Genomic DNA, 14,175 nt, shown 5'->3' with positions numbered 1-14,175 from the left:
AGGATCTGATAGCCACCACCTGGGCCCACCCCGGGCTGCCATCCTGCCAGCTGGGAAATATGGCAGTGGTCCTCACTGATCTCAGGGAGAGGGGGGTGTGAGGGCCGCTCAGAGCAGGAAGCATAGGCCCCCGGAGGCCCAAGGTGGGGACTCTGTGGGCCCAGCACAAGGGGCTGAGGCTCCCAGACCAGCCCTGGGGAAGCCTTTCCTCTGCCAGGCCTGAGGACACAGGAAGGGTGGAGTCACGGAGTCTGGAGCTGAGCTTCCTGTTACTGCAGAGGGTCACTGCCATGGTCCGGCCGTGAAGGGAGTGGGAGAAACTGCCCCGGCTCCTGGCACAGGGAGGGGGTGTGGGGCACTCAAGTGACGCTGGTCAGCTCAGGCTTTGGAACAGCACGGGGACCTCTGAAGCAGGGGCTGCCCGGCCCCGGGTCTGTGCTGGGACCAACAGGCTCTCCCCGCTGCCCAGAGCACTCCGCTCCTGCCCTCCCCCACCTGACCCCGGTCACCCTTCAGCTTTGGGGAGGAGCCAAGTCCATGCAGGCACGTAGCTCAGGGGTCGCCTGTCAGGTGTGTCCAGTGGCAGAGGAAGCCCACCCCATCCGGGTCCTTCCACCCTCAGGCACCCCCTCCCTGCCGTACGCAGCTGGGGTGGGATCGTCTAAACATTTCCAGCATTGATTTAAAGAGGTTTGATTTTCTATTTGTTTCACAGGCACGTAAGCACGTGGTGAAAAACCTCATCTAGGACTTCCCCAGCAGTCCAGTGGTTAGGACTCAGCACTTTCACTGCCATGGCCCCGGGTTCTATCCCTGGTCGGGGAACTAAGATCCCAGGAGCCACGCGGCGCGGCCAAAAAACAAACAAACAAACCAAGAGCACCTCATCTACGTACTGAAAGGTACAAGGTGGGAGGCAGAAGGTCCTTCCCAGGCTGTGCCAGCCTTGCTGGCCCTGATGCACATGTACATCTGTGCAGGGACACCTAGAGGGAGGTTCCCGCAGGCAGATCACTGGGTCAGAGGGCACGCACATTGGCCACCTGCATGATGTTAGATCTGGCAGGTCACCCCCAAGAGAGGCCTCTGGATTCACCGGCAAGGAGACCTTCTGCCGAGCTGGGGGTGGGGCTTAAAGGGTGCTGGCCCTGAGTTCAGGTGACCACCTGGCTGGAGCAAACTGCCCCCTGGGGGTTGGACAGGGCTCACCCAACAGCTGGCCTCCAGGGGCCTGCACACAAAGACACCTGGCCACCCGAGGGGTGATCGAGGTGCTCGTGCTGGCGTCAGCCACTCCCCGGTCCCTTTCTCACCTGAACTCTCGGGGCTCATCCCTAATCAATGGCCTCCTTCCAGAAACCACCCTCTCTGCACTTTCTCTGGAGCTGCTTCATACCCCACAAACCTGCTCACGTTCTCGGGCTCTTCCTGCGCCCCAGCTCAGGAGTAACCTTGACGTGCCTCCTATAATTTACAGCACTTTACAGTTTTGAAATTGCCTCTCTTAAGTGTCTCATTGGGTCCCTAATTCCGTAAGTGTTAACCGAGCACGACTATGTGCCCTGCACGTGTGGGCTTCTGGGGGTACAGGCGGTCCCTGCCCCACAGAGCCCCTGAGGTGGGGGGATGCTTCACAGCCTGCAAAGTGCTGATTGCTTGATCATTCATTGAGGGGAAGGCTCAAGGGCAGAGGATGCGCCTCATGCTGCCCCACGACCCAGAGGGGAGAGAGATGGGGGTAAACGGGGCACCTTGGATCAGAGCTCCGATGGAGCCAGGAGGGATGCCAGCCTGACCTGGGGAAGGCCTCTGGGGCCCATCCCAGAACTGAGGCTCAGGACAGGCAGACCCTCGCCAGCTAGGCCTGGGAGCCAGGGCGCAGAGCTGACTGCCCACCCACTGGAAGAGGAGCTCCCGCAGCCCGGGCCATGCCTGTGTCCACTGCTGGGTGCTGGGAAGACAGCTCGGTGTAGGGGAGGTGAACCATCTTAACAGGTAGAGAGCAAACTGGTGAGATAGAAGCAGCTCTGGGTTCCTGGAGCTGGTAAGCCTCCCAGAAGGTAAAGCTTGCCCAGGCTGCACAGCTAGTCTGGGGCCGGCTGGAGGCACCCCTGGGCCCTGCCGCTTCCCTGGGGCCCCTGCAGCCCCCCCCGGCCCGTGCCGGTCATGCCCGTCAGCTCCCACCCTGCTTTTCCGGGAGCTGCACTTGTGGTGTCTGAGTTCCACTTGGTCAAGGGCACCTTTGGCCTCAGCAGCAAACAACCATCTGTCCCCAGAGACAGTGCCAGGTGGTTTGGGGCCCGGATGTCTCACAGCTGTGGGAGCGGGACGCACCCTGCTGGGTGGTTGATACAACAGCAGGGATTGAGTTGCTCTGCAGCTTCGTCCAACTCAGGGGGCATCGACCTTGGCAGTGAGAGGATGCAGGTGAGCTCCCGGCCCAGCGGGGCCGCCACAGTGCAGGGTGAAAACCTGGGGCCTTGTTCCAGAAGCAGGAAGAGGCCTTGCCTCCCTTTCCTCCGCATCTTTCTCTGACCTGTGGTGGCGGTTATTATTTATTATTTGCTCTTTAATGTCAGGGGGCTCCCACAGAGGAACACAGACTGTCGTAGACCCCTGGGGCCCATCCCTGTCAATCAATGTTCCTCTGTGTTCACCCCTAGACCCCTGCTGGGGCAAGGGTCAGTGATGGTCACTGGCTGGGGGACAGGGGAGTGGGCGGCCAAGAATCGGTCCTAGGGGAAGGGATATTGGGAGGCCCCAAATCCCTGCCACGTGCCCCTTTGTCCCATTGGACGGCACTTTACAAAACGTACATTCAAAGACGAAGTATTAAGAATGTCGAGATGGTGACCACAGAGCTTTAACCGCCAAGCACCAGCTCACCTCAGTGCGGATCGAATGCCGTGAGGCCCCAGGACACCACAAGGACTCTCCGCTAGAGGTCCACAAAGATCGGGGACCACAGCAGCCAGTGTGGCCACAAAACGGGGGGGCGGCACTAGGAGAAGGAGCAGAGGGGCCAGTGTGACAAGACTGTGCAAGATGTATCAAGGGCTGCACGTGGCCTGGAAAGGGAGGGGCCTTGATGGCTGGGCCGGGTGCCTGGGGAGGGTAGGTGGGTGGGGCGGGAATGAGGGTGAGCAGGGCCAGCCCTGGAGAGGGGACCGGCACCAGGAGGGGTCCTGGGGGCAGGTAAGGAGAATGGCGCCGGACAGCACAGCCCTCCTGTGGGAGGAGGGGAGCCCAGGGCCGGCAGCGACTGTCCTGGGACAGGAAAGGCTCTCTGCACGGCTCGCCTGCTGTCTCTTTGCATGCCAGCATCATCCCCCTCTGTCTGGTGACACGTCCTGCTAAACTCTGGCTGGGGTGGGCGCCTCACCTGGCCCACTCAGAGCCTGTGAGCCGCAGCCCAGGACAGCAGCTGGGTCCCCAGGGGTGCGATGCTTCCCGGGCCGCTGAGCTGTGAGTGCAGGAGCTGTTGGTGGCCACTCAGTGGACATTGTGGACCTTGCGGGTCTGAGACCAGAAGGCCACTGCTCAGCCTTCCCGCCTTCCCCTTCCCCGGGCCGTAATTCCCGTCTGCCCCCGCGCCTCCCAGCTCAGCGTCGAGGGGCACCTGGGCTTGGGGAAGGGGCAGGAAGGAGTCAGGCTAGCTGTGCTGAATCCTCTTCAGGGACCAGCCAATCATCCTGCCGGGCCTGGGGCCATGCATGCACAGGAAGTCATCTGATCTAACAAGGCCAGGTGATGCAGACTGGGGTGCAAAGGCAGCCCGGAAGCTGTGGTCCAGGCTGTGGTCCAGGCAGCCCCGAAGCTGTGGTCCAGACAACTGCACGCAGGCGGCTCCAGCCTCAGCCAGCGGGGAGACGCCCAGGAGGGGGCCGGCCGCTCTGGTGCTCACTTTCCCCGCGCGCCCCCTTCTGGCCTCTTGCGGCTCTGCCCTCGGCTCCGGTCACAAGCCCGGAGCCAGAGCCTGGCCCAGCTGCTGGGGGTCCGCAGGCTCCAAGGCCCCCAGCAGGGGTGCCCACAGCGAGGACCCTCAGGAGCACACCCAACATCGGCGCCTTGCCCACCCCCTCTGGCTGCTTCCTACAGTGACCCCCAAATAAAGCTCTTCCACTCCAGTCTTGGTTTCAGGGTCAGCTCTGGGGGCCCCACTCCAGCCTCAGGGGTGGAGGTGGCATAGTATAGAACATCCTTCTCTAAGGGTGAATTTAAAAAGCCATCCTTTCCCTCTTCCTCCGCCCCTCTCGCTCTCCTTTCCACAGATCTTTATGATACTCTGGCCCAGGCACCGTTCTAGGCTCTAAGGACCCCACCCCCAGAACCGCAGCAGACATGGCACCCCCCAGCCCGCGTGACCGCCTGGGTCTGTCTGTGCTGACCCAGCCCAAAGGCAGTGCCGGTCGCACCCAGCTTGTACTTGTCTGACTTCCACTGGTGGCTGGAAGGACGGGTCCTCGTCATCTTCAGCAAGTGGGGTCCCAGGTGGAGCTCGGGCCACCAGGCAGGGTCTGTCTGCAGAGGCTCTGGGAGGATGTCTCTGTGGACAGGGCAGGGAGCCGGCGCTGAGGGTAGGGTTGGGGGGTGGATCCCAGCCCCAGGTGCTCTGCCCCGCCCTCCCCAGGCCCTCAGCCCGCGCCTGCTCTGCTGTGCTCACCTGGCGCCCTGTGGTCACCTGGAGTCCTTGCTCTGCGGACACAGGTCGGTGTGTCCCCGTGCCAGCCAGGTTCCCAGACCCCTGGGTGGGGCGCTCGTGGAGCTCTTTTCTCAGCTAGAAGAGAGGTGGGGGTGTGGGATGGAGGGGGGCCCTACTCCCCTGTCCCAGAGGAGTCTGTGGTGCCCCCAGGCCTGGGCAGCAGGCCCAGCGTCTGAGCACTGAGCCTCCTGGAAACTCAAGAGCCGGCAGGGAGACCTGAGGCCCGCACCGGACCAGAGCTTGGCGAGCACCCCTCCCCCGCTGTGTGTGGACTCAGGTCTGGGCCTCAGAAGTCTCATTCCAGGGGAACAAGTCCAGCGGGTCTAGCCACCTGCCCCGGTGGCCCTGGCCCCGCCATCCTGAAGGAAAGCCAGAGCTCCTTCGAATGGCTGCACACACAGCTTCCATGTAAGAATTTTCTCCGGGGAGTGTGGCTCTGGGGGAGGCGGGACCTGTGATCATGCTGGTCCGGCCCCCCACCGCTCTTGTCCTGCCTTCACGGGCCAGGCCCCATCATGGTGTGGTAGGGGAGGGAGCCCTCAATTTGAGGATATTCCTGTCCAACCCCAGCTGGTTCTGAATCTTTTCGGGAGAGTGGGGATCTGGTCCGAATCCAGGAGCAAATTGTATGGGGTCCTGGGTCGTCTTTGGGCTCCTGTCTTTAAATGGATTGGGGTGACCTGGAGGCCTCTACCTGCCATCTCCATCTGGCATCGTCTCACCTGGGGAGATTTCATTGTAAAGACTCACAGCGAAGGTGGGTCAAGGTGAGCCATCGGAGGCATCGACAGATATTCGTTCACGATTAAAAACTGACATACAAACAACAACAGCAACAAAAACCTGGTATGTGCCCATTAAAAAAAAAAAAACTGGCGCATAACATTAAGTGAGGAAAATGGGCAAATAGCAAATACACAGAGCACGTTTGGAAGGAAACAGTAAAATAGTAAGAGCAGTGCTTCTCAGTGGAGGGAAGGCTGATGGCTTTTTTCAGTTGCTTCTTTTGAAATAATTATAGATTTGCAGAGAGTTGCAAAGAAATCTGTGAGGCTCCAGTGAGCTCCATGCCCAAGCAGCTGTCGGGCAAGGTCGGTTCTGGAAAACTGGCCCTGGTGCTGCCAGAGCTGGTTCAGATGGTGACTTTTACTTTCTTTATGTTTTCAGTATTCTTGAAGTTTCTGGAATAAGCATATGATAGTTATTTTTAGCTCCTGATTTCTTTTTATTTAACTGTATAAGTAAGACACAAATAATTCCTTGTGTCAAGAATTTCAGCCATGGCTACAGACAAGCACAGAGGCCGAGGCTGGTCCTCCTCCGAGATGCCCACGGCTCTGTGGGTGATCCTCCAGCCCCTCCTCTGTGCAGCCACACGCTTGGATGTGCTCGCAGAAATACCTGCTTCCAGGTGGGGGGGGGGGGGGCGGGGCGGGGCTCCGTCAGCTCAGGCACCCACCCTCCTTCACGGGGAGGCTCCACCACGGGGTGGGGTGGCGCCTGGAGGACGCGTGTTTGGAATTTCCAGAAGTGAGGGAGCCTGCTTCTCCCCTCCCCACCCCCGAGCTTCAGGATCCGAGGGGACAGACCTCAGATGTGCCCCCAGGGGACACCGCCCCTGCTGCCAGGGCCACCTGAGCGGGTCCTCTGAGTCAGCCAGCCCCCAGGCCCAGAGGATTCAGAGCAAACCTGGGGGCTGCGGTTTCCCTCCTGAGATCGGAGCAGCTGGAGACCCAGTACCCGGGGACCCTTGTCCTCCTCCCTGGCCACCAAAGGGTGCGGGTAGGGCGGGGCAGAGGGCCGTCCCCGGAGAAACCTACTGAAGGGGCCCCGGGACAAACCTACTGAAGGGGCCCCGGGACGGGCACACCTGCCGTTTGTTGGAGTGGCAGAGGTCACGGTATTTCCGCACAGGGTGGGGAGCCGGAGAAGAGAGGGCAAGGGCCGGGAATCCCAAGGCTGCTCACTGGGAGGTCCCAGCTGGGGCCCATCCGTCTCCACCTGCCCCCAGGACCCTCTCCTGGGAGACCCGGCCTTCCAGTTGCCCAAGCGCCCCTCGCCCAGTGGCCCCTGCAGCCCAGGACAGGCAGCTCCGGCTCAGGAGCCTGGGAGGGGCACAGACGACCGGCCACACCCTTTACCAGGCTTTCCTGCAGGGAACCAGGTGGCTCCAGGCCTCTGCCGGGAGAGGACTCCAGGGATTCCATGGGACCCTGGCCGTGTGGGGCAGAGGGCCAGTGCAGCCAGGATGTCAAAGGGGTCTCCCTGGGGGCGAGACTGCACCCCACTCCCAGGACTGGGGCATGGGCCTGGGCTCCAGGCTCCTCGCTCTGTGCCGGGCTCGTGCAGCTCCATGGGGGGGTGGGAGGAGGGCCGCCGAGGGGACATGGGGGCTCCAGGCCCGGGTGGGGCCCCCCTCTGCCCATCCCCCTTTGTGACCCTCACTGGGCCTGCCTGGCCCTGGGGCCGGTGAGCCCCTCCCCCCCACTCTTGGCAGGGTCCCCACTGAGCCTGTTCCCCTTGGCTCTGCTCTTGGGAGCAGCAAGGAGGTTTGCACTCCGGGGAGGGGCTCTGGGGGCAGGCCACCCCGTCCGGTCTTCCTCTTCGTCCCTTCCCCCCCAGAGCCCTTCTGTCTTAGGGACCCCGCTCTGCCCACTGGGGTTACAGCCCTCCACCCCCTTCCCTAACTGTTGGGTTTGGGGGCGCTGGGGCCCCTGGGCTCGGGCTGATTGGCAGACCTGTGGCTGTGACCAGGCTTGAGGGCAGCCTGTCCAGGGAAGGGGGCACCCACATGGCCAGGGGCTCGGGCTGGGGCCCCCCAGACCAGGAGCCAGGGCACCCTGGGCTGGTTGGGCTGCACACGTAGCAAGGAGGGGGTGGCAGGGGGTCCGGACCTGGGGAGGGGGACCAGCTCTAGGCACCTGATGAAGCCGCAGGACTAGCCTGACACGGCAGGTACAGGGAGCTGGAATTGTGGACGTGCCCCACACATCCCCGGTGTCTGGGTTACAGCGCCTCAGGGGGTCTAGTTCAAGTGGGAAGATCGACCTCACCACATGTGGCTCCACCTTCTGGGCCCCTGGGACGCTGAGGCCGAGGGAGGGGACAGAATCTTCAAGGCCGGAGGGCAGGAGCTGCTCCAGGGCCTGCTGAGGGCCTCCTGCTCCCGCCCAGCTGGACACCGGGATGACTCAAGCCCCTTTCAGCTCCAGGGTTCAGAGCGCGAGAACATCCAGGGAAACCAGTCCAGGGCATAGGCCCAGCCCTTCACTACGCACCCCTGCATCCTCGGCTGACCCGTGTCATCCCTGCAGAGGGAGCTGCCCTCCCCCCGCCGGGCAGCACTGACTGTGTAGTTTAGATCACCTGGAACCTTCTGCTTTCAGAGGACCCCTGGCACGCTGCCCAGGAGCTCGGAGCTGACGGAGAGCATGACCCACCCCTCCCCCCCCACCAAGGTCCCAGAGCCAGTACCAGCCCTCTGCTGCCTTGGGTGGGTCTCCATGCTCCGGCCCCTCACCTCGTGCCAAGGGACCCAGCCGTCCCCTGTAGAGCAGAGTGAGAGCCGCAGCCCTCACAGTGGCCCCGGAGCCCTGTGACACTCCCGCTGCAGCGAGCATGTGACACAGGCTGCCGCGCTGGCCCCTTCCAGAAAGTGGCGGGCCCCAGCGGCCCCCACCCCCAGTCCCCTGGCTGCCCCCCCACCCGGGGCATCTGGGGGGCAGGACCATGCCTGCCCAGCCACTGTTGTCCCCAGGCAGGGCCCAGGGGTCAGGAGCCCTGGGGAGGCTGGCTGGGCACATTCCAGAACCGGCTGCCCAGGGGCCCATCCCTGCCACAGAGCTTGTCACGGCTGCTGTCTTCTCTATGGGGCCCGAGGATGGGACCAAGTGCTGGTGCTGTGGCCTGGAGCCCAGCCACTGTGCAGCGGGCGGCCACCCCACTTGGGGGCACCACCGACCCCACTCTCCGTGCGGCCACCTTCGGGGCCAGTGCCCCGACAGGGCCCTGTCCTGGGGAGGCCGGGACCACATGGACGGGCAGATCCTGGGCCAGCTGCGCCCCCTGGCAGAGGAGGAGGAGGAAGATGGGGCCGGGGACGCCCCATCCGCGAGGCCCGCCTTCCCGGGGATGGGCTCTGAGGAGCTGCGGCTGGCCTCCTTCTACGACTGGCCGCTGAGCACCGTGGTGCCGCCGGAGCTGCTGGCCGCCGCTGGCTTCTTCCACACCGGTGAGTCCCAGGGGCCTGGGCTGGGGGGACGGTGGTGGGACGGGGGAGCCAGGAGGGGGGGGCATGGGGGCATCTGCAGGGCCCCCGGGAGTCCAGGGACAGGCTTTTGGAGGGTTGGTAGTGGAATGTGCCTGTAGCAGCCCCTCATCTGTGCTCTCTGCACCAAATCTGTTGATCGTAGGGGGTGAGGCAGGGGTGAGGGCCTCGGGGGTAGAGAGATGAGGGTCCGCATCCCCCAGTGGAGTCGTGAGCCCCTAAAACCAAGCCTGACAGCAGACAGTTCCCCTTCTTTCCGTCACTGGGAATCCATCCTGAGGAGGGGGCACCTGGGGCAGAGGTGCAGGGTGGGAGGCACCAGGGCTCTGCCCCCACATTTCCATACATACTGTGGACGCCCCCTGCATCCCTTTCCCCAACATGCACCTCGATCCTGGCAAGTACCCAGACATCGTTACCCTTATTCCACTGTCGAGAAAATGGGGTACACGTGAATTCTGAGAACGCTGGGCAAAGGGGTGGCAGAGGCCAGTGGGAGCCTCCAAGGCTCACAAGCAACTCCAGAGAGCCCCTGCCCCAGAAGGAAAGGCCACCTGGGAGCGCCCAGCCCTGGCCCTGGGGGACACACCAGGCCGTGCAAGGGGCCAGGCGTGGTGAGGACCAGTGTCTTGGCCCCCTCCCAGGCCAGCAGGACAAGGTGAGGTGCTTCTTCTGCTACGGGGGTCTGCAGAGCTGGGAGCAAGGCGACGACCCCTGGACCGAGCATGCCAGGTGGTTCCCCAGGTACAGGCTCCGCGGGCCAGCCTCCCTTCCCCAGTCCCGGGGGTGTCGAGTCTCAGGGACCGGGGTGGGGGGGACTCTCTGGGGACGGCGCTTCTGCTCTTTCTCCCTTGATGTTCAAGAGTCTGTCTCCAAAACAGCTTCCCAGCAAGCGCCCACCACCCCGGAGCCCCAGCTGCCCCCGCAGGGGCGGTGGGGGAAGCGGGGGCCGAAGGCACGACCCTGGCCCAAGGGGGGTCCACGGGGCCGGACCTGGCCAGTGCGGGGGGTCCTCTGACAGCCCCAGCCCACCGCCCACGGGGCTTCTGAACCCGCTTTCCTCAGGTGTGAGTTCCTGCTCCGGACAAAAGGAAGGGACTTTGTCTGCAGGATCCAGGAGTCTTGCTGCCGCGTGCCGGGCTCCTGGGTGAGCCCTGCCTGCCCTAGGGCTCTGGGGGGTGGGTGGTGAGGGTCCCCCCGGCCCCTGCTCCTCCGCCTACTCGGGGCACAGGTATTCTCTGGCTCCTTCCAGGACCGTTCAGAGGAACCAGAAGACGCAGGTCCCGCCACGCCCTCAGGTGAGCCGGGACACGCAGCCTGAGCTTGGCTCCCTGGGGCTCCTCCCCCCTGCACCATGGCCGGGCCGTTGGGTATCCCCCCTACAGGACATTAGGGAGAGTGAAGGGTGCTGCCTGGGCTTGCTTCACGGGGGGCTTCACACAGGCACTGCACGTGTGTCGGGCCTCCAGGGAGGCCAAAGCCATCCCCTGCTACCCCTGAGCTGGCCGCTGCGTGCACAGCCAACCCCGAGGCTGGCACAGGGGCCTGGGGGGGGGGAGAGGCTGCCGTGCACCGGGCAGCCTCTGCCGGGGCGGCAGCCAACCACGCCTGAGAGCCGAGCGGCCGCCATCCCCAGCCCAGAGGGGCCGGCGGCGCGGAGCTCTGCTCTCCATCAGTGCCGGGCGGGGGGTGGGCGGGCACAGGGTCTGAGGGGCTCCAGGGTTCAGGTCCCGGCTGTGCTCCCTGAGCATCATGCCATGAGCTGTGCAATGGGGCTGGTGCCAGCCTCGACTGGGATTAAACAGGGGTCTGTGTGTCGCCCCGGGAGCAGCGCCTGGCACGTAGTCGGGTTCTGTCCGTGGCTGCTTTGGTGATCAGGTTTCCATCTTCCCGGTGTGGCGGCACCTCTGACACAGGCCCTGGGAACACAGCCCTGACTTGGACATGGATGGAGTGGCTGTGATGGCCACAGGGGCCCTTGTGTTGAGGTGGCCCTGGTGACGTGCCACAGTGGCGGGCCGCTGCCTCTCTGCCGGGACCCCGAGGCCCTGGCCCCTGCCTGCCCTCGGTCCAGCCCCCCTCGCCCTGCCTTGCAGATGTCGGGGGCGGCCAGGAGCGGCCCGCGTGGACCCAGTGCCCAGCAGTGCAGGCCGTGCTCCGGATGGGCTTCGGGCGGGGCCAGGTGCAAGGGCTGCTGCAGCGTAAGTACCGCCAGGTGGTGCCGACCGGCGTGTCCACGTCGCAGCTGGTGGCCGACCTGCTCCAGGAAGAGGACGGGGGCCGGGCAGCAGGGGCCGGAGGTACCTCCACCTCTCTGGACACCGCCCACCTCTCCCTGCTCATTGCCTCCGGGCACAGCCTTCCCTCACCGCCCCCAGGGGCCCGGCCCACAGCGTCCAGGGCCACGGCGCGAGGGGCTGGATGGGCCGAGCGCCCTGGTGGAGAGCAGCCTCTGGGATCCTGGCGCACCGTGGGTGAGGGAGCGGGCTGGCACTAGGGCTCACCTGTGGCCTGCTGTCTCTGGGCCAGGCCTCGTGTCCCCTGGGGACCTGGGCCTCACCCCTGTTCTACCCGCCCACAGCTCCTGTCCCCCCAGGGCCCGAGCTGCCCACGCCCAGCAGAGAGGTCCAGGTGGAAGGCGCCAGGGAGGCAGGTGAGGGAGAGGGCCCACCTGGGGTGGGGGCGGGGCCGGCGCTCATGCATCCCGCGGTGGGGGGCGGGCACCCCCGTCTGGCCTGCCTTCCCATCGGCCAGTACAGAGGGTGGAGGTCAGGGTGTGGGGTGATGTCACAGGTCCGCGCTGTGGAGACCCAGACGGAGCCCGGGCCGAGAGGGTGCCGGTGGCTCTCGAGGCCCCCGGAGCCCGGGACGCGGATGCGGAGGAGCAGCTGCAGCGCCTGCGGGAGGAGCGGACGTGCAGGGTGTGCTTGGACCGCACCGTGGCCGTCGTCTTCGTGCCCTGTGGCCACCTGGCCTGTGCCGAGTGTGCGCCCAGCCTGCAGCTGTGCCCCATCTGCAGGGCCCCCATCCGCAGCTGCGTGCGCACCTTCCTGTCCTAGGCCAGGTGAGCATTCGGCCCGGACGGTGACCACGGCACGCCGGCTCCTGCCATCTTGTTGCGGGGCCACCTGCAGGAACCTGCCACAGCGGAAGGCAGCACTTCTTACTCCTCCTCCTCCCTGGTCCTGGCAGACATTGCTAATCAACCCCAGCACTTCTTACTCCTCCTCCTCCCTGGTCCTGGCAGACATTGCTAATCAACCCCACGCCTTCCGCTGATGCTCAGATATTTGCTCTGAATCCTTCTCAACACAGCACCCTGGGGGGCCACTACCACTCTGCTTGAGCGCATCTCCGCCTTGGTTTTCCTAGTGGTCAAGGGGGGTAATTCCTCCTGTCCAGCCGGGCATACATGGCAGCAGCCAGGCCAAGGGGAGGACGTCTTTGGAGGCATGTGAAGAAATGCACGATGCCCTCGTTAGGAGAAAGCGCTGGGGTCTGCCTGAGCATAAGACCCCAATGGGGATCTCAGCCCGGGATCTGAGGCCTGGTGGAAATGCATGGTGGGTGGGGGAGGGGTGCGTGACCCTCCAATGCTCATGTGGGGCAGGAGCCGTGGCCTTCTCAGGGTTCCCAAGGGCTCTGAGCCCCAAGGTCCCTCCAAGAATCATCCGGGGGCAGAAGTGGCAGGGAAGGGAACTCCCTGGGGGCTGAGGGTCCCCAGCCGGGGGGAGAAGCCGACTGGAGCTGCCGCTTCGGCCCTCCTCCCCAGCAGGAGCTGTGAGCACCGGCCCCACGTGGGCACCCACTCGGTGGCTTGCTGAGCACGGCTGAGCTCGCGTCCAGCACTGACCAGTCCAGCGTGGAAGATGGAGCTGCAGGCGGCTTGGCGTGCGGGGTGGGAGCCATTTTCCCTGAGTGCGGGTGCTTTGGAAGAGTCAAAATAAAGTGTGGGTTTTCCCTGGATGGTGCACAGCAGCCTCTGTTCCAGAACCACCAGCCCCCTCTCCACCACCTTCCCCAAACGTCTGTCCCACCCCCGCCTCGCCTCACCAGTACGGCAGCACGGCCGGCGGCCAGGCCCATTCCAGGCCATTCCCACCACCCCTTCCCCTTCCCCCTTTCCCTTGTTCTTATCTTTTCAGCATTTTAAGGACTTTTAGAATGGACTAGCCTTGGGCTGCTTCTGAAACTGAACTTGTAATTGTCCACCAAGGTCCTGCATGGTAGGGAAGGTGGTCTGGAGGGCAGGTTCCTTTCTATCCTCTACTTGTGGGCACCTTGGGATGCACTACGACTATTGCATCCCGGCAGCTCGAACAGTGCCCTCTGCTTGTCACCAGGAAGCCCTTGCCTTGTGGGTTCCTGGGCAAGCCCAGCCCTCACCCGGGGGTCCCACTGGCCGCAGCACCTGGGGCCCTAACCCTAACTCCCACCGCGCTCAGGTGGAGGTCACCATGGGCTCACTGGACCCTCGTGGTGGGGTCACTCTTTCCCCGTCTCGTAGGCCCCTTGGCCACCGCCCCCCCCGCCCCAGCATGGGTGTGTGCAGCCCCTGGGGGTCTGGCTGCCCTGGGGAGGGCATCTGAGGGACGGGGCTCCTTGGCCAGCAGCCCCAGGCCTGCTGCAGACGGAGTGCATTCCCAGCGCTACCGGAGGCCAGGGGTGAGGTTTTCTCTCGTGTCATTTTTTTTTTTTAGAGAAAGGAAACAACAAACTCTTTAGAAGTTGCAGCCGTCCCTGGCCTGGCGCTGGCCCCGCCGCCCTGGCTCACGTCCAGTCACCAGACCCTGGGGGCGCCTGCAGGGCCACGGGGGCAGGAAGGTCCGCTGCCTGGAGGCTCCTCACCGTCCGCGTGGGTCACCGAAGCTGGAGGTCGCGGGGGGGGGGGGGGGATGGGTGCTCTTCACCTACACCGCCGGCCGGCCTGCGGGGCGAGGTGGGGGGTGGGCGGGGGCAGAGAAGCCGGAAGGAAGGCGCAGTCAGCGGTCAGCGGGGGCTGCTGTGCCCTCGTCCATTGGAGAGCGAATGGGACAAAATCCAAGAAGGGGAGGGCTTCCTGGCCTTTGGAAAAGGGCGGGGAGGGGCTGGGCTTCTGCGAGGCCGCGCCAGGACCGGGGCTCCCCACGCAGGTAGCTGTGGGCCTTGTCCCTGCAGAGCTGACTCTGGCCGCAGACATCTCGTTGGGGTTTGAGCCAGGGGGCTG

General features: G+C 64.4%; 1 protein-coding gene across 1 annotated transcript; it reads left to right on the top strand.

Moving 5' to 3' along the window:
- The first annotated feature begins 8,569 nt into the window (after positions 1-8,569).
- BIRC7 (baculoviral IAP repeat containing 7) lies at positions 8,570-12,903 on the top strand. Its single transcript, XM_059897282.1, has 7 exons — positions 8,570-8,933; positions 9,614-9,713; positions 10,035-10,116; positions 10,222-10,267; positions 11,551-11,634; positions 11,784-12,033; positions 12,745-12,903. Exons 1-6 carry the CDS (start codon positions 8,570-8,572, stop codon positions 12,026-12,028), a joined length of 921 nt encoding a protein of 306 aa, XP_059753265.1. The 3' UTR covers positions 12,029-12,033; positions 12,745-12,903.
- The last annotated feature ends 1,272 nt before the right edge of the window (positions 12,904-14,175 follow it).

The sequence above is a fragment of the Balaenoptera ricei genome, chromosome 15 (assembly GCF_028023285.1).
Source record: "Balaenoptera ricei isolate mBalRic1 chromosome 15, mBalRic1.hap2, whole genome shotgun sequence".
NCBI lineage: Eukaryota > Metazoa > Chordata > Mammalia > Artiodactyla > Balaenopteridae > Balaenoptera > Balaenoptera ricei.
This window is presented reverse-complemented; position numbering and strand designations above follow the sequence as displayed.

What these genes read in the sequence shown, in the direction of transcription:
- BIRC7 (XM_059897282.1), top strand. Translation starts at nt 8,570, where the DNA reads ATGGGGCCCGAGGATGGGACCAAGTGCTGGTGCTGTGGCCTGGAGCCC. An exon ending in CGCTGGCTTCTTCCACACCG is followed by an intron (nt 8,934 to 9,613) that starts GTGAGTCCCAGG and finishes GCCCCCTCCCAG; the next exon opens with GCCAGCAGGACAAGGTGAGG. An exon ending in GCCGCGTGCCGGGCTCCTGG is followed by an intron (nt 10,117 to 10,221) that starts GTGAGCCCTGCC and finishes GGCTCCTTCCAG; the next exon opens with GACCGTTCAGAGGAACCAGA.